We start from the raw sequence: 14,778 nt of genomic DNA, 5'->3' as shown, positions 1-14,778 counted from the left end.
GCTGGAAAGTGTACAGATCATGGAGCTCTGAGCCACGACTCAAAAAGGAAATGATATCTGGAGGGCAAGAGAGAGCCCCAGATGCACTGGCACGAAGAATGGAATGGAGTTCCTGGCTAGTTTCCACAGGGTGTCCGAGGATGACTGTTCAGAGTGGGCAGGGAAGGGCAAATCCCACAAATGGAAAACTGGCAAGATGGGAATAAATTTCAATGCGAAGAAGATGCTTAAATACCCTCTGTTATAGACTGAATTGCTCCCCACCCCAAATTTATACACTGAAGCCCTGACCCCCTCATGTGACTGTATTTGGAGACAGGGCCTACAGGGAGGTGATAGGGGTAGGGCCCTAATCCCATAGCACTGATAGCCTTATAAGAAGAGGAAGAGCAGATTGCTCTTTGATCATGTGTGCGTGGAAGAAAGGCCATGCAAAGACACAGTGAGAAGGTGGCTATCTACAAACTGGGAAGAGCGGTCTCATTAGAAACCAACCCTGACAGCACCTTGGTCTTGGGCTTCCAGCGAAGGACAACTCCAGAACTGTTAGAAAATTAATTTCTGTGGTTTAAGCCCCCACCCTGTGGTACTCGGTTGTGGGAGCCTGAGCCGACTAATGAGGCCTTCTCATGATCTGGGTTGAGAGCTTTGTAAATCATTGTCAACCAGTGTGACTGCTTTGGAAAGCAAACAGCCCAATCACACCAAGAACCACTATGACGTTTGTATATCTTGAGTCTTAAGTTTTAGGCATGATGATTTTTCGTAAAAAATTAAAGCCAAGAGAAAAGCTACATAAAATGAGATGCTGAAATCCTTTCTGGCCCTAGGTGGGATATTAAAAGTATCGAGGAAACCGCACGGAGGCCTGGTGGCAGTTGGACTTCTTACGTGGTGTCTCAGGGTTCCAAGCACAAGCGTTCCCAGTGAGCAAGGCGGAAACTGCATGGCCTCTTCTGAATCTCTGTTCACACCCTTCATTTTTCCTTGTTGGTCTTCAACTTTTGTGTCAATAATTGAGACATACCAGCAACTCTCCCCAAGTAAGTGAGGCCCTCTGGTAAGGAATGTGCTTGCCCCTGCCATTTTTCTGACACTGTGGGTTTAACTTCAGCTTCCCTCCACTGGTGCGGCCCTGCTAGGGAGGGAATGCTCGTCTCCAAGGGAGGGGAGATCTGATACTGTGGGCACCTCCTCATGGTCCCCAACTCCGGGCTGTATTCCTGTGTGTGTCATTGTGGGGGTAGGACGATAGGAGCTTGTGTGACTGGGTTTCTCAGTGATCTGGCATTTTCAAAGGACTGCAAGAGTGTGGTTGGGTTCCATTTTTACTCAACTGATCTCGAATGGAGGAGCCCTAACATGTTTTCCAAATGCAGTGTTCTCGGATGAGAAGTATCATCCTAGAGAGTCTGAACTGTGCATGGCTGGCATGACCTATTTTCTGCACTAGTTTCAGGGGTAGGAGCCTGTCATGCCATTTACCTAAAGAAGCTCATCTTCTCAGTACATCTGGTTTCCTTGAGGACAAGACGCAACACAAGGAGAGAAGCCCAGGGAAAGGGAGGAGGACAAAAGAGCTGAGCAGAAGACTGAGGCTATTGAGCCGTCCAGTCCAGTCCAGTCCAGCCACTGGCTGGCTCCCTCTGGCAAATGAACACCGGGAAGGAGGCTACAGCGACCTGAGGTGTGCCGCAAACATAAAATATATGCTGGATTTCAAAGATGTACTATACAGAAAGCAAGCAAAATACCGTATCAGTGGCTTTTTAGAGTGACACGTTGAAATGGTAACATATGGGATATATAGGGACAGATATTAATTTCACCTGTTTCTTCTTGCTTTAAATGGAACTGACAATAGCTAAATTTACCAATGTGGCTTGCATTGTTTCTACCAGAGGTGGCTGTTTTAAGTGGCTTATAAATGAGTATGAGATTAATTCCAGAAAAGGGAGAGGAGGCACTGCACAAGCATACTGGGGACGGTTGGAAGACTATTTGTAATGTCCTTCCCCCAAGGGAGAAATTTCAAGTTGACTGGAAACTTATATCCCAGCACTGTGACTGGAAAACCAGGCCAACTGATATAACCCTGATGGTTGGTGACCAAATCCAGCCAATGTAATTTAAATATGGGTTCTAATGAGGATGGCAAGTCACCATTCAAGGGTCGTGGTTGTAAGAGAGACTGCTGTCAGTGGATTCAGGATTTAATGTAATACTATGGACCTTCAAGATAAATTATACAAAAACAAAAGCTTGTCTAAACACCAGGAAGAAGAATCAATGGAAACAATCAAGAGAGGATTACCTTGTACATTTCTCAAAAGAGATAAACCTTGCAAAACATAAGATTCCAATGTGGAGGTGTTGTTCACAAGATGGTGGCTTAACAAAGGAAATCTTCCTTTTTGTGAAACAGCAACATCTGTGTTTCTAATGCCTGTGAGTCCTGTAGAGAAATTTATAGTCACCTTGCACCATTCATAAGCACCCCTCCCAAGAATGTAATGTGCAATAATGATAAATTCTGAGTGTATCTGGTTCTTGTATATAAAGAGCATCTGCTTTGAAAATCTCTAGTTTGGAATATCGTGAATCCTTGGACAGAAGCCATCTCCAGATCTGCTACATTTTTTTTTTTTTTTCCCATTTCTCTTTTCTGTAGGTTCTATGATGTAGCATTAGTGGGCACCCATGACTGAAAGTCCTCAACACTAACTCCACACCTCCCTACTACTGTCTGGATGATCTGATATCCGGGGATGGGTGACCTAACTCCACACCTCCCTACTATTGTCTGGATGATCTGATATCCGGGGATGGGTGACCTAACTCCACACCTCCCTACTACTGTCTGGATGATCTGATATCCGGGGATGGGTGACCTAACTCCACACCTCCCTACTACTGTCTGGATGATCTGATATCCGGGGATGGGTGACCTAACTCCACACCTCCCTACTACTGTCTGGATGATCTGATACCCGGGGATGGGTGACCTAGAGCTCCAAACTCCCACAGTCCTTTCCATCACTTCTCTCTGAGGGTGTCCGGGGCGTGTACTGTGTGCCAAGGCTTGCATATGCATACACTTGTGTTGTTTCTGTTGAGAGTGCCTGGGTCAAGTCTGGTAAGGGATGAGCTATGACTTGAGGCTTTCCCACGTCCCAGCGAGTGTGACGTGGGCCTACCCGGTGTGAGTTCTCTGGTGCTTGGTGAGGGACGAGCTGTGTGTGAAGGCTTTCCCACAGTCCCTGCACGCATATGGCTTCTCTCCTGTGTGGATCCTCCGGTGCTGAGTGAGGTGGGTGCTCTGCCTGAATGACTTCCCGCAATCCTGACATTCGTAGGGCTTCTCCCCCGTGTGAGTCCGCTCGTGCTGGCTGAGCGATGAGCTGTGGCTGAAGGATTTTCCACACTCGTTGCACCCGTAGGGCTTCTCCTTAGTGTGAATCCTCTGGTGTTCTATGAGAAGGGAGCTCTGGCTGAAGGCTCTGCCGCATGCGTTACACTCATAGGGCTTCTCCCCCGTGTGGATCCTCTGGTGCTGAATGAGGGGGGCGAGCTGGCTGAAGGCTCTGCCACACGCGTTACATTCATAGGGCTTCTCCCCCGTGTGGATGCGCTGGTGTTTGGTCAGGGACGAGCTGTGGCTGAAGGCCTTGCCGCACTCCCCGCACTCGTAGGGCTTCTCCCCCGTGTGGATCCTCTGGTGCTGAGTGAGGTGCGTGCTCTGCCTGAATGACTTCCCGCAATCCTGACATTCGTAGGGCTTCTCCCCCGTGTGAGTCCGCTCGTGCTGGCTGAGCGATGAGCTGTGGCTGAAGGTCTTCCCACACTCGTTGCACCCATAGGGCTTCTCTCCCGTGTGGATCCTCCGATGCTCGGTCAGGAGCGTGCTCTGGCTGAAGGCCTTCCCACACTCATTGCACGCGTACGGCTTCTCTCCCGTGTGGGTCCTCTGGTGCTGAATCAGCGGTGTGATCTGCGTGAAGGCCTTCCCACACTCGCGGCACTCGTAGGGCTTCTCCCCCGTGTGGATGCGCTGGTGTTTGGTCAGGGACGAGCTGTGGCTGAAGGCCTTGCCGCACTCCCCGCACTCGTAGGGCTTCTCCCCCGTGTGGATTCGCAGGTGCTGGGTGAGGTGGATGCTTTGCCGGAAGGCCTTGCCGCACTCCCCGCACTCGTAGGGCTTCTCCCCCGTGTGAGTCCGCTCGTGCTGACTGAAGGAGGACCTGAAACTGAAGGCCTTGCCGCACTCCCCGCACTCGTAGGGCTTCTCCCCTGTGTGAGTCCTCTGGTGCTGGATCAGTGGGGCAATCTGGTTGAAGGTTTTCCCACACTGAGTGCACTTGTACGGTTTCTCACCGGTGTGGATTCTCTGGTGTTTGGCAAGTGCTGAGCTGTTTCGGAAGCCTTTTCCGCATTCGTGACACTCATAGGGTCTCTCTCCCGTGTGCGTGCGGTGGTGCTCGGCAAGTGCTGAGCTGTGACCGAAGGCCTTTCCACAGGCCTGGCATTTGTAGGGCTTCTCCTTTGCGTCCGTTTTCCGTTGGGCACTGAACTCTGGTTCTGGCTTGCCCCTCTTCCCGCGCGTCCCCGGCATGCGGAGGCCGTGTCTTTCAGGAGCCAGTGGCTGAGGCGGGACTCTGGGGTTCAGAGTCAGGTTTTCCCCGAACCCATTGCCCTGCTGCTGCGCGGGCGTCTTCCCAGGCGTGAGGGCTGCTCGCACTGCACGGCTCTGTCCCCGGCGGCCCTCGGCGTCGCCACCCTCCAGGTACCACAGGCTGTCCCCCAGGAACCTTCCCACCAGGACACTGCTGGCTGTTCTCTCCGTGACGTCTTGCTTTGGAGCTGACAGTCTGGTTTTGGGTCGAGTTTCCAAATCTGAAACAAAAGTGGAGATGTTCCTTAATTTCAGTTTGGGGGGAGGAGTTTGTGGTGGGTGGGTGGCTAAAGACTAAAACGGGTGGTTTTGAAAGGCTGAAGGCACAGGTGGCTTTGACCACTTAAAAATACAGCTTTGCAAATCAGAGAAGGAGCAGGAGCAGGAGGGAAAGCACAGAGAATAGTCAGGGGTGGGGGACCTGGCGTAGGGACGCGAAGGGAGCTTGCAAGGGGAGCACAGAGAATGAGGGCAGGGAGAGGACGCGGGGCGGACAGCGAGCATCTGGGGAAGTTGCCGACAGATGCCCCAGGCTGGAAGGGGCAGAGCAGCGGCCAGGCCTGGCGAAAGCAGCCTCCAAGTGCCAGGTGGTGATGGAAGAAGAGCCGCCTCTCACAGGTGAAGGACCAGCCAGCCCAGCCCTCCCACTGCTCAGGTCCAGTTTCTTCCTGGTGGTCTCCTGCTGTTGTTCCATGTCGGCCAGGTGTAAAGAAACCACCAGCTCCCCCAGCCCGGAGACAGCTGAGATGTGTACCGCCAGAAGCAGGGATAAATGACCCGAGGCGAACAAGAGGACTTGGATCTGGTCTGTCGGGTCTGTCTCACCCACTGGGAGCTCCCTGAGGGCAGGGCTTCTGTCCCCCTTGGTCACCACTGCACCCCCGCCCACAGCAGAGGCCAGCAGACGTGCTGCACGAACAAACAAATGCATCCCCTCCTCCTCCTTCCTGGCAGGACTGCCTTTTGGCCCTGGGACCCAGTCTGCCCTGCACATCCATGGCCTCGGTGCATGCCGTTCCACCCCAACGCTGGACTGGCCTAAAGGTGTGAGGTGGGCACCCTGCCCGTTTACGTTACGCTCTAATGAAGTGTTCAGGGAAAAAAAAAAAAAGGTCACGCCAGGTGTGGCTGGCAAAATAGTGGCTCCCAAACACGTCCATGTTCTAATTCCCAGAACCAGTGAGGAAGGAAGGGTGCTAGTCCTCTGACATTAGCTAATCCTCTGCGATTCCCCTGGATTCCCCTGGTGGGCCCAAGGCAATCACAAGAGTTCTGATCTGAGAGAGAGAGACATGTAGGAGGGCCGGGGCCAGGGTGACGGGAGAAGAGCTCAGGGCCACGCTCACTTGGAAGATGGACAAGGCTGTGAGTCAAGGAACGCGGGCACCTCTGCAAGCTGGAGAGTGAAAGGAAATGGGTTCTCGCCAGGCCCTGCAGAAGGAATGCTGCCTGCACTGTGGTGCGGTGGCCTCCCGAATGGGAAGATAATTCGTGTTGCTCTAAGCCGCTAAGCTTGTGGTACTTTGTTACAACAGTCGTAAGAAGCTAATATCCTAGGTAAGGGCTGGCTACTCCTGAAGCTGGAGAGACTCCGTCGTGACCCCCTCCCCCACTGGCCGTTTCTCCTGGGCCCTGGTGATGGGCTGCTGCTGAAACTGGGTCAGGGCCCGACACAAGTGCTGGGAAGCCCCACCTCCTGCAAGGCTGGTATTGGTCTCAGGAGCTGGATAAGATGTATGAAGAACACAGCCCCCACGGGGCAGGTGGAAAAGCCCAGACTGGATCCACCGACCCACAGACACGTGAGTTGTAAAAGATTCTGTGGTTTAAACCACTGAGGCTGGAGTGTTTGTTACACAGGAAGAGCAGGCTGCTGCCCAACCCCAGTGCCTTTGCACTTACTGTTCCTTCTGCCTGGAATTCTGCTCTGCCAGCTTGTTTCATGGTGGCACTGTTCTCATGACTCACGGCTCACACGTCCCCTCCCTGGAAAGGCTTGCCTCATCTCTGCTCAGGTCCTCTGCACAACCTGGCCTCTGCCTTTGACCCGTGTTTACTTCCTCAGCATTCATCATACGCCGTGAGCATCTTGTGCAGCTATCATTCTACCTGTTTACTGCGTGCCCCTTCCCTCACCAAGAATGTGAATTCACTGAAGGTCTCACTCACAGCAGAACAGGTGCTTGGTGCACGTTTACTGCAAGACTGAGTAGTCAGTTTGCTCAGAAGAATGCGAGAGGAGATATGGAGAGAGAGTGCCCCAGGGGTGAATGGGCTCCTCCCAGCCCTGCAGGGCTCTCCCCTCACCTGAGCACGCACCCCAGGGAACCCCCTCATCCACCGCCCACAGCTCCTCCTCCTGCTCCAGCAGGGAGATGACGTCCAGCTTGGGGAGCCAGCATCCTGCTCGAGGGAGACCCACAGGTGCGCTTTGTGTTCCAGGACCCTTCTCACCCCTCTGTCCACTCCACTTTCCTTCTTCCGGGACCCACTTGGCTGCAGGCCCCAGAGGCCACAGTTGTGGAAGAGGCCCTGGTGTCAGGCCCTGGAGGGACCCCAACCCTGGCTCTGGGGGGATGTGTGACCCCGCCCCGGCCAATCCAAGCTTTCCTGCCTCCCCGCCCGCTGGCAACAATGACCAGCATGGAGGGGACTGGGCTGCCACACAAGACAACCCACGGGCCTTCCATGGGGGCCCAGGACACAGACCCTGTCTTTTTGGCTGGTCTCAGACACAGAAGAGGTGCCGTGGCAGCTCTCCTCACCTCCAGGGGGCCCGTCTGTGAATGGAGGCGCTGTCAAGACTCGGCCCTGGACCCAGAGGGAGGAGGTATGAAGGGAGGGGACTCCTGACAGGCCCCAGGAAGACTCAGGTCTACCCTGGGATTCTGCAGTCATGGGACCCACTATGGCCCTCTTGCCCCATGATTTTCTGCTTCTGGCATTTTCAGGTGGGATCTGTAACTTGCAACCAAACATCAGGAATCTAAGGCCCAAAACTCATCCCAGGTATTTGCTTTTAAGGCCTAGACCTACCCCTACTTTTAACCCAGGAGAATTAGAATCTGTGCTGGGGGCAGACCATCGGGGGTTCAGGCGTGGCCTTACCCACGGAGACCAGGAGCCTGAAGGTCTCCAGCATCACATCATGGTACAGGGTCCTCTGGGCAGGCTCCAGCTGCCCCCACTCCTCCTGGGTGAAGTCCACAACCACGTCCTCAAAGGTCACTTGCTCCTGAAACAAATGTCACATACAAATGTCCTCACCTAGGCCAAGCCTGGCAATGGCTGCTAGAGGGAGCAGCTGGTGGACAGTGACAGCCAAGCTGAGGCAGGGAGGGGTTTTCTCAGGTCTGAGGATTTGGGCCAGGTTTTCCTGGGGGGCCTGGGGGCTCTGCTGGAGGAAAGGGGTCTTAGGATATAAGAGGACACACCCAAGTCGTGCAAGCACCCCTGAGATGCCATCATGGCAGTGACCGAGGAAGGGGACAGAAAACCTCCCACCCATCAGCTAGAACGTTCCCTGGTGTCCATAACCTGCAGTCACCAAGCCGCAGACTCATGTAAATCTGCGCCGTGCATGACGATTCCTGAATACAATGTGGGGCGAAAGAAAAGAGCGAGTGGAGTGGTGGGAACAAGCAGGTGAACCCAAGGGGGGGGGCCAGTAACGGGACCTCTGGGAACCGTTTCCTAGTCTTTGATTTTGGACGTTTACATATTGGGGTAAAAACATGATCCCCAAGGAGAAAGGCTCATGGTGGCTCCTGGGTGATCCCGTCACCCCCCCACTTGTGTGTGTTTTCTGAAATTCCCACACAAGGCCCGTTTCTTCCGCGACTGGGTGGGGAATTTACGATTTTCTTAAAGGCACGTGAGGGGCAGGGGCGGACATCCTCCACAAAGGCAGTTTCATCTCACCAAATGAAGTGCTGTAGATGGCGGTGGGGGGGGGGGGCGGATATGTGGGGAGCAGAGGCAAAGTCCAGGCCCTCACCTTGACGCTGGGTGTCACTGACCCGAGTGAGGGGCAGTGAGGGACACACAGTGCCTAAATACCGGATCCTGGCCCAATGGGCAGCATCTGCCTCTGCTACCATTTCTCTCGCCAAAGAAGGGGAGATGTGGGGCAGCAGAGGGTATGAACTAGGCATCTGGGGGGTGGCACTGTCAAGACTCGGCCCTGGACCCAGATGATTGGGCTTCAAACTCCAGCCCCAGGTCCATCTTTTAAAGTGCTCTGTGCCTCCCTGCCCTCATCTGTGAGTTAGTGAGAACTCCCCGAGAAGCCTGTTGGGAGGAGTAAGGGAATTCACATGATGTGTGTGCCCCGGGCCTGGCAGAGTGGGTGCTTTACCTGTGTGAGCCACCATTCAGGTAGGTGTGCTGGGGGGCTTGGGGAGGTTTTATTTTCTTTCACCAACTTCCCCATTTCTGCTCTATCTTCCAGACTCAATAGGTCTTAGTGGTTATCTGCAGAGTCCTAGTGAGCGCAGGTCACGGTTCTGGGCACCGCAGATGCCAGCGAAACGAGACGCACACCTGGCCACGTGGTGCTCGTGTGCTAGTTGCAGGGTCTGGGCGCTGACGAAAAATGACATCCCAGGGGGGTCAGTGCTCTAGAGAAAATAGGCGGGGCGCTGCTGGAATAGCCACGAAGGCAGTGGGATGTGTGCTGAGCGCTGGGGATGTTGGTGGGCGCACGTGGTCTGAGCTGGGCCCAGGCGTCCTGGCTCAGCCACTCCCAGCTGTGTGGCCTCAGGGCTGTGACGTGCCTCCAGGTCTTAGTTTCCTCCTTGCAACCTCATGGGGCTGATGTGGGGGCAGGATAAGGTGCAGGCTTTGGCACATTTCCACCCATTCACTGAGTGCCTACTGTGTTCTGGGCCTTTGCACGTGGCAAAGATGATCAGAACTGCTTCCAAGGCCCTAGGCCCCCGGCAGTTGGCCTAGGAGACCTTGTTCTCAGTCTTCCTGGTACATGTGTGTGCCTGCCCCTTACGGAAAGTGCCTAGTGGGTTCCACCTCCAGGCCTTTGCTCATGGTATTCCCCCGGCCTGGAACAGTATTCCTGTGGGCCTTGATCTCACTCCCTACCCCCCTGCAGGTCTCTGTTTGGGGGCCACTTCCTCAGGGAGGCCTTCTGGGCTATACTGGCTAATGCCTGGTGCCCAAGCCCACCTTCTTCTGGGCCTCATTTCCCTGCACAACACTTGGCACATTGACATTCCTCGTAGGGACTGTAAGCCCCAGAGGGATGGTGATTTTTTGCTCGTCCTGTCTGTTCCTGTACCTGCAATTCCTACAACAGTGCCTGGAAGGGCACCTGGTCAATGGCAGGTGCTAAGTCCCTGTCGCCTAAGGGACTGGATGGAGAGAGTGAGCTGGGAGTATACACCAGAACCCTGTGTTGAGAAAGTGCCAGACACATGAGTGGAATGATTGAGTGCTGTCTGCCAGGGTAGAATAGGGCAGGTGAAGGAATCAGGAGGAGCCTCTCAGAGGTGGTGAGGTGGGAGATCTGGAGGAAGATGGAGCTGGCCAAAGCACATTCCTGGCAGGGGGCAGAGTAAGGGTAAAGGCCCTGAGAGCAGAAGGAGTCTGGTGGGGACCTGAGGAGGCCCGGGAGGCCTGAGTGGGAGGGCGGTGGTGTACTCACCGGGGCCCCGGCAGTGAGGAGCCCAGCAGTCATTCCCTCCTCCTCTGGCCTCTTACAGGAACAGCCAGCTCCTCTGCGGGCAGTTCTGGGGGCACGGGGATGCAAGAGACTGGGCGAGTGCCTGTGGTGACCAGAAACCCCACACCCTGGAATCTATGTGCAAGTAGGAGGGGTTCTAGCTGCTGGAGCCTGGACCCCTGCACCCAGGCCAAACCCAACAGCAGTGAAACCTCAGCTTGGCATTTTCCAAGCACCTACTGTGTGCCCAGTACTACTCCAGGCATTGTTGACAGATTACCTTGAATTTTCCCAGCCCATTTCACAAATAGGAAAACTGAGGGCCACGGGCGGGCAAGGGGCACACCCCCAGTTGCCTAGGTGGGTGATGACTGTTTGTTACTATGACAGAAAGCCAGACGGTTACGGAGTCTTTAGGCACTGTTGGCCTCAGTTTCCCCCTCCCATAAAATGAGAGTGGTGACCCAGCACAGAGATTATAGGAATTAGGGTGTGGCAAGGGCTGAATATGGAGCCTGGCACGCACCAGTACACACATGAAGGCCATCGGTGCTGGAAGACTTCAGCGAGCATCTGCTTAGCATCCACAACAGGCAGGGCCCTCGTCCCTGGCTGAGTGCCCCGTATGAAACTCAGGCCAAAGGTAGTATGCATTTCCCTTGTCTCTCTGTACCTCCCCTTGACGATGCTTCCTATGCACCCAATTCTGTCCCATCCCACTTGTGTCCTGTTGTCTTCACAGCAGTTTCCAGGATGGGAGTTACCTTGTTGAGTGATGTGTCGACAGGTTTCTTACCATCTCCCTGCCTCTCCTGGGGGCTCCGGGGTCCGAGACAATATTCGGGGCTCTTGGTTTAGGATAGGGCCTGGCACCCAGGACATCTAAATACGGCTTGCTGAATTAATGAAGGAGCCTGGATGGTACTCAATGACTTTAACATAATGAGGCTGTTTTCTGGGTCCTAGGCGGCTGGGAGTGAAATGTTGCGCTTTCGGTCTCGCTCACGATCATCCTGAGAAGCCGCTCGGTAAGATGAAGCCCCAGAGAGGACTTCGCAGTGGGGCCTCGGCCCTCCCCACCCTCCAAACCCCGGACGTCCCAGCAAAGCAGGGGAAGGATGCAGGTCAGGCTGGCTCCAGCCTCTGGAGGGTCGGACCAGCTAGTATCTCTGGGACCCGGAAGCCGGAGGCTCCCACCCCTTTTGCCAAAGCCAGGGCCCCACCTGGCCCCAACTCCTCCTCTCGAACCCGGAGACACCCCCACCCCCAATCCGGGCCCCGCCCACTAGGCCCCGCCCCCCCCGCCCCCGAAGCAACCGGCCCCGGGCCCAAAGCAGGAACAGGGACTCTACAGACGCACGCGGGAAGACCCCGGATGCCCGCCCGTCTCGGCCTCCCCCGTTCCGACCGCCCCAGTGTCACTCACCAGCCGGACGGCAGGACAAAGGCCGCGGCCGCCACCAGCCGGGTCTGGGCCTGCGCGGGCGGGCGCCCAACTACATCTCCCAGAGGGCGGCGCGCGCACTTCCGGTCGTTTCCGTGCTCGCCGCGCCCGCGCCCGGGGCAGTGGCTCGTGCGGTCGGAGTACGGGGTCGGCTTCGAGGACCCCCGCCGGCCTTAGCCTCGCCTCTCCGCCCCAAAACCCTTCCACGCCGCATTCCCTTGTCGGATGGCCGGACGAAGGCCACGCCCGCGTTTGGCTGGGACTGCGCCTGCGCAGGCGGCGCCGAACTACAACTTCCAGAGGCCCGCGCGCGGGGTCCGTGGGTTCCGCCCCAGCCGTCCGGTCGTGGGGGATCGAGGTCGAGTTTCGACGACCGTGCTTACGGCGTGGCCGCAAGTGCCCAGTGCCCGCGGGCTGTGCCGTGGGCCCCGCGGACGTCGCCCCCGCGCTCCTACAGCGGTAACTGGCCGGGGACTAGTGCAGACAGAGTGGTCGGGGCTCAGGGAGGACGCTGAGCGAGGCCGTGGGAAGACCCCGAGCAGCAGTCTCCGCGAGGAGGTCGCAGCCGGGCCGAGGCCGCGTGGGCAGGGCCAGTGAGTGAGGTGAGTCCTCCCGGAGCAACGACAAACGGCTCTCATGTTGGAAACTGTGCCGTGACCTTTATTGTTGTAGAACAAACTGGTGTTTCCAAAAAACAGCGAAAAGTGCAAGACACAAAAACGACACACAGAATTAAAACAGATACGTTCACGAAGATGCCAAATACAAGAGCCGTTTACGTTCTGCCACGCCGACCCTGCCCTGCAGTATTTGGGACGTGGCTGTAGGACACAGCCCGCGGTAGACACGTTTACGTCATCGTCAGATGTGTGCATTCGAACGGCAGCATAACATTCAAAGCTGATGGGTCCTCAGTGACTGCCCTCGTCATGGGCTGAACATTGACCAAGGCTTGCCAGGCGCTGGGCCCAGGGTACGGCAGCCGGCAGTGGAGCAGGCGCCAGTGGACGAGGTGTGCACCTTCGCCATGCACCCACTCAAGCCAGACTTCTTTCCCTGGTGTGCACGGGCCATCCCTAGAGCAGTGAGTGGAAAGAATCTCACCAAGGCCGAGCCATGTGCGCTTGCCCCATTAGGAAAGACTAACGGATTCAAGTCCGGCTTGCCTGCTGGATTTGAAGCTGAGAACAAGTGTCAAGGCAAGGGCATGTTTTCTTTGATTGAAACAACTCTGACTCTGAAAACAGCAGAGAAGGCAGGAGGGATTCTCGCGTTAGGGAAAAACCTAGCTGGGTACCTTTTCTTTACACACACAGACACTTAAAAGATTAGGCTGGTTCTCACATGAGTAGAAGACTTTAAATTTCATAAGCCCTACAGCAGCAGTTGTTAGGGAAAAATATGATGGATGGCTCAAAATCAGAATGCACTGATGTAAACAAGGCAAAGACAAGCTTAACGGCTTTTCTTTAAAGTGTTTTGTACATTCAAAGACTATAAAGGCCCACATTTGTGATTGTCATGCTGAAAGCCCACCTTCTCTTCTCTGTACTACAGATGAAGGCTTTAAAATATACATAAAATGTCAGTTACCAGTTCTTTCACCTGCAAACCAAAATGCAAAAAGAGACTTATTTTTTCTGTTAGTTTTTTCTTCCACAAAATGTGTACTCTTACCCCTACTTTCCTTTTACTGTATCAGAAGGCATGTACACGCTACTCATGATGAAATCTTTTCCCCAAAAGGTCTGGGCAGAGTCCTGGTAGTGAGCTGTTGATTGTGTGCCACACAGACTTGCCTGCTCCTGGGGACTTACCCAGCCCAAGTATTGAGCCGGGTTGCCCTGCTCAGCTCCCTTGGGACTTGCCCTTCTGTTACCTTTCTCTACCCTCCTAATCCTTGTTTTTTTCCAACCAGCTTTCACAAACTCAAATGCCTGCAGGCGCTGGGCTCTAAAGGGTTGGGTGCTGATGGTCTCATCAACCAGCTGGTGCCATGTGAACAGGTAAGCCCAGTGTATCAGGTCTGGACTTCTCAAAAGAAGCCAAAGATTTGGTTTTGTGTGTGAAATCTCTTGATTCACAGGAAATTCAAAGTGTTTAAAAACACTATCAATTAAACAAGATGATCTGAAGGCTAGCTCTGTGTTGCCTTCACCCCTCCAGACCATGTTGTAGCCAGTGGCTGGGCCCCATTTATGCCAATCTCAGCTTCCTCTAGCCACAGGGGTCGCCTCCACTTGGCTGTGACAGGACAGCACCAGGAGCAGTCGCATTAGGAATCAGTGTAGGTTTCAAGGAATTCTGTAGTCATGTCGTGGATAGCACAACTTCACTACACTCTTTTTGTTAAATTGTTCGATATACACATTTAAATATATTACAGTGATTAGCCTTGTATATATATTTCATCCTTTTAAAAAAAAAAAAAATCATTTTGGGAGCCTCAAAGCCTAGCAGTGCCCAGGCCTCTGCTCCCAGAGGCCCTGACTGCGGTGGGGAGGAGGGTGGTATGTTTGCCTCTGGTTCTGGAGCGTGAGATGATGAGGACTTGCACTGCATCACAGCACCCAGTACCTGGCCCAGCAGAGCTCCGTGACAAGCGCTGGAGGACAGACAGGGAGGCTGGGGAGCGTCCCAGTGGGCAGGTGTTGGGGTCCTGCAGGGGACACTGGCAGATGAAAGCAGAGCATGAGCCAAGCATGCGTGGAGTGAGCAGAAAGAGAAGGGGCGGGTGGTGTTCTACCTCGCTACAGCTTGAGCAGCATCTTGGGACTAGGCAGGCTGGGCAGTTAACTCAGTTTAGCAGCTTTGGTGAATCGGGATTCTGAGGAGTGACTCTTCAGGGCCAGGACCCTGGGCCACATCCGTGCCTGTGTCAGCCAAGGCAGAGAGTGTTGAGGGTGGCCTTCCGTGACACTTCCTGCCACCCCATCTCCTCAGAGGTCCAAGTAAGGTTCCTTGGTTGATCACTGAAGCCCTGAG

The 14,778-nt window shown here is 54.7% G+C and overlaps 1 protein-coding gene and 1 long non-coding RNA gene across 5 annotated transcripts; one reads left to right on the top strand and one right to left on the bottom strand.

The window, feature by feature from the left end:
- Window positions 1-834: 834 nt before the first annotated feature.
- LOC135362776 (uncharacterized) lies at window positions 835-2,797 on the top strand. Its single transcript, XR_010407973.1, has 2 exons — window positions 835-1,043; window positions 1,454-2,797. It is a non-coding gene; the product is annotated as an uncharacterized LOC135362776 (long non-coding RNA).
- LOC123856185 (zinc finger protein 135) lies at window positions 2,656-11,907 on the bottom strand. 4 transcript variants are annotated; one of them, XM_045892398.2, is made up of 4 exons: window positions 11,776-11,902; window positions 10,332-10,452; window positions 7,781-7,907; window positions 2,656-4,893 (listed from the first exon to the last, which is right to left on the bottom strand). In XM_045892398.2, exons 2-4 carry the CDS (start codon window positions 10,362-10,364, stop codon window positions 3,194-3,196), a joined length of 1,860 nt encoding a protein of 619 aa, XP_045748354.1. In that variant the 5' UTR covers window positions 10,365-10,452; window positions 11,776-11,902; the 3' UTR covers window positions 2,656-3,193. The 4 variants fall into 4 exon arrangements, with proteins under 4 accessions (XP_045748354.1, XP_064436329.1, XP_064436330.1 ...); XM_064580259.1 differs by lacking the exon at window positions 11,776-11,902 and adding an exon at window positions 9,030-9,291; XM_064580260.1 differs by lacking the exon at window positions 10,332-10,452 and having other exon boundaries at window positions 11,776-11,907.
- Window positions 11,908-14,778: the final 2,871 nt, after the last annotated feature.

This window comes from Mirounga angustirostris, unplaced genomic scaffold (genome assembly GCF_029215605.1).
Source record: "Mirounga angustirostris isolate CCGP_5_RB_7025 unplaced genomic scaffold, mMirAng1.0.hap1 SCAF_16, whole genome shotgun sequence".
In the NCBI taxonomy this organism is placed as follows: domain Eukaryota; kingdom Metazoa; phylum Chordata; class Mammalia; order Carnivora; family Phocidae; genus Mirounga; species Mirounga angustirostris.
This window is presented reverse-complemented; position numbering and strand designations above follow the sequence as displayed.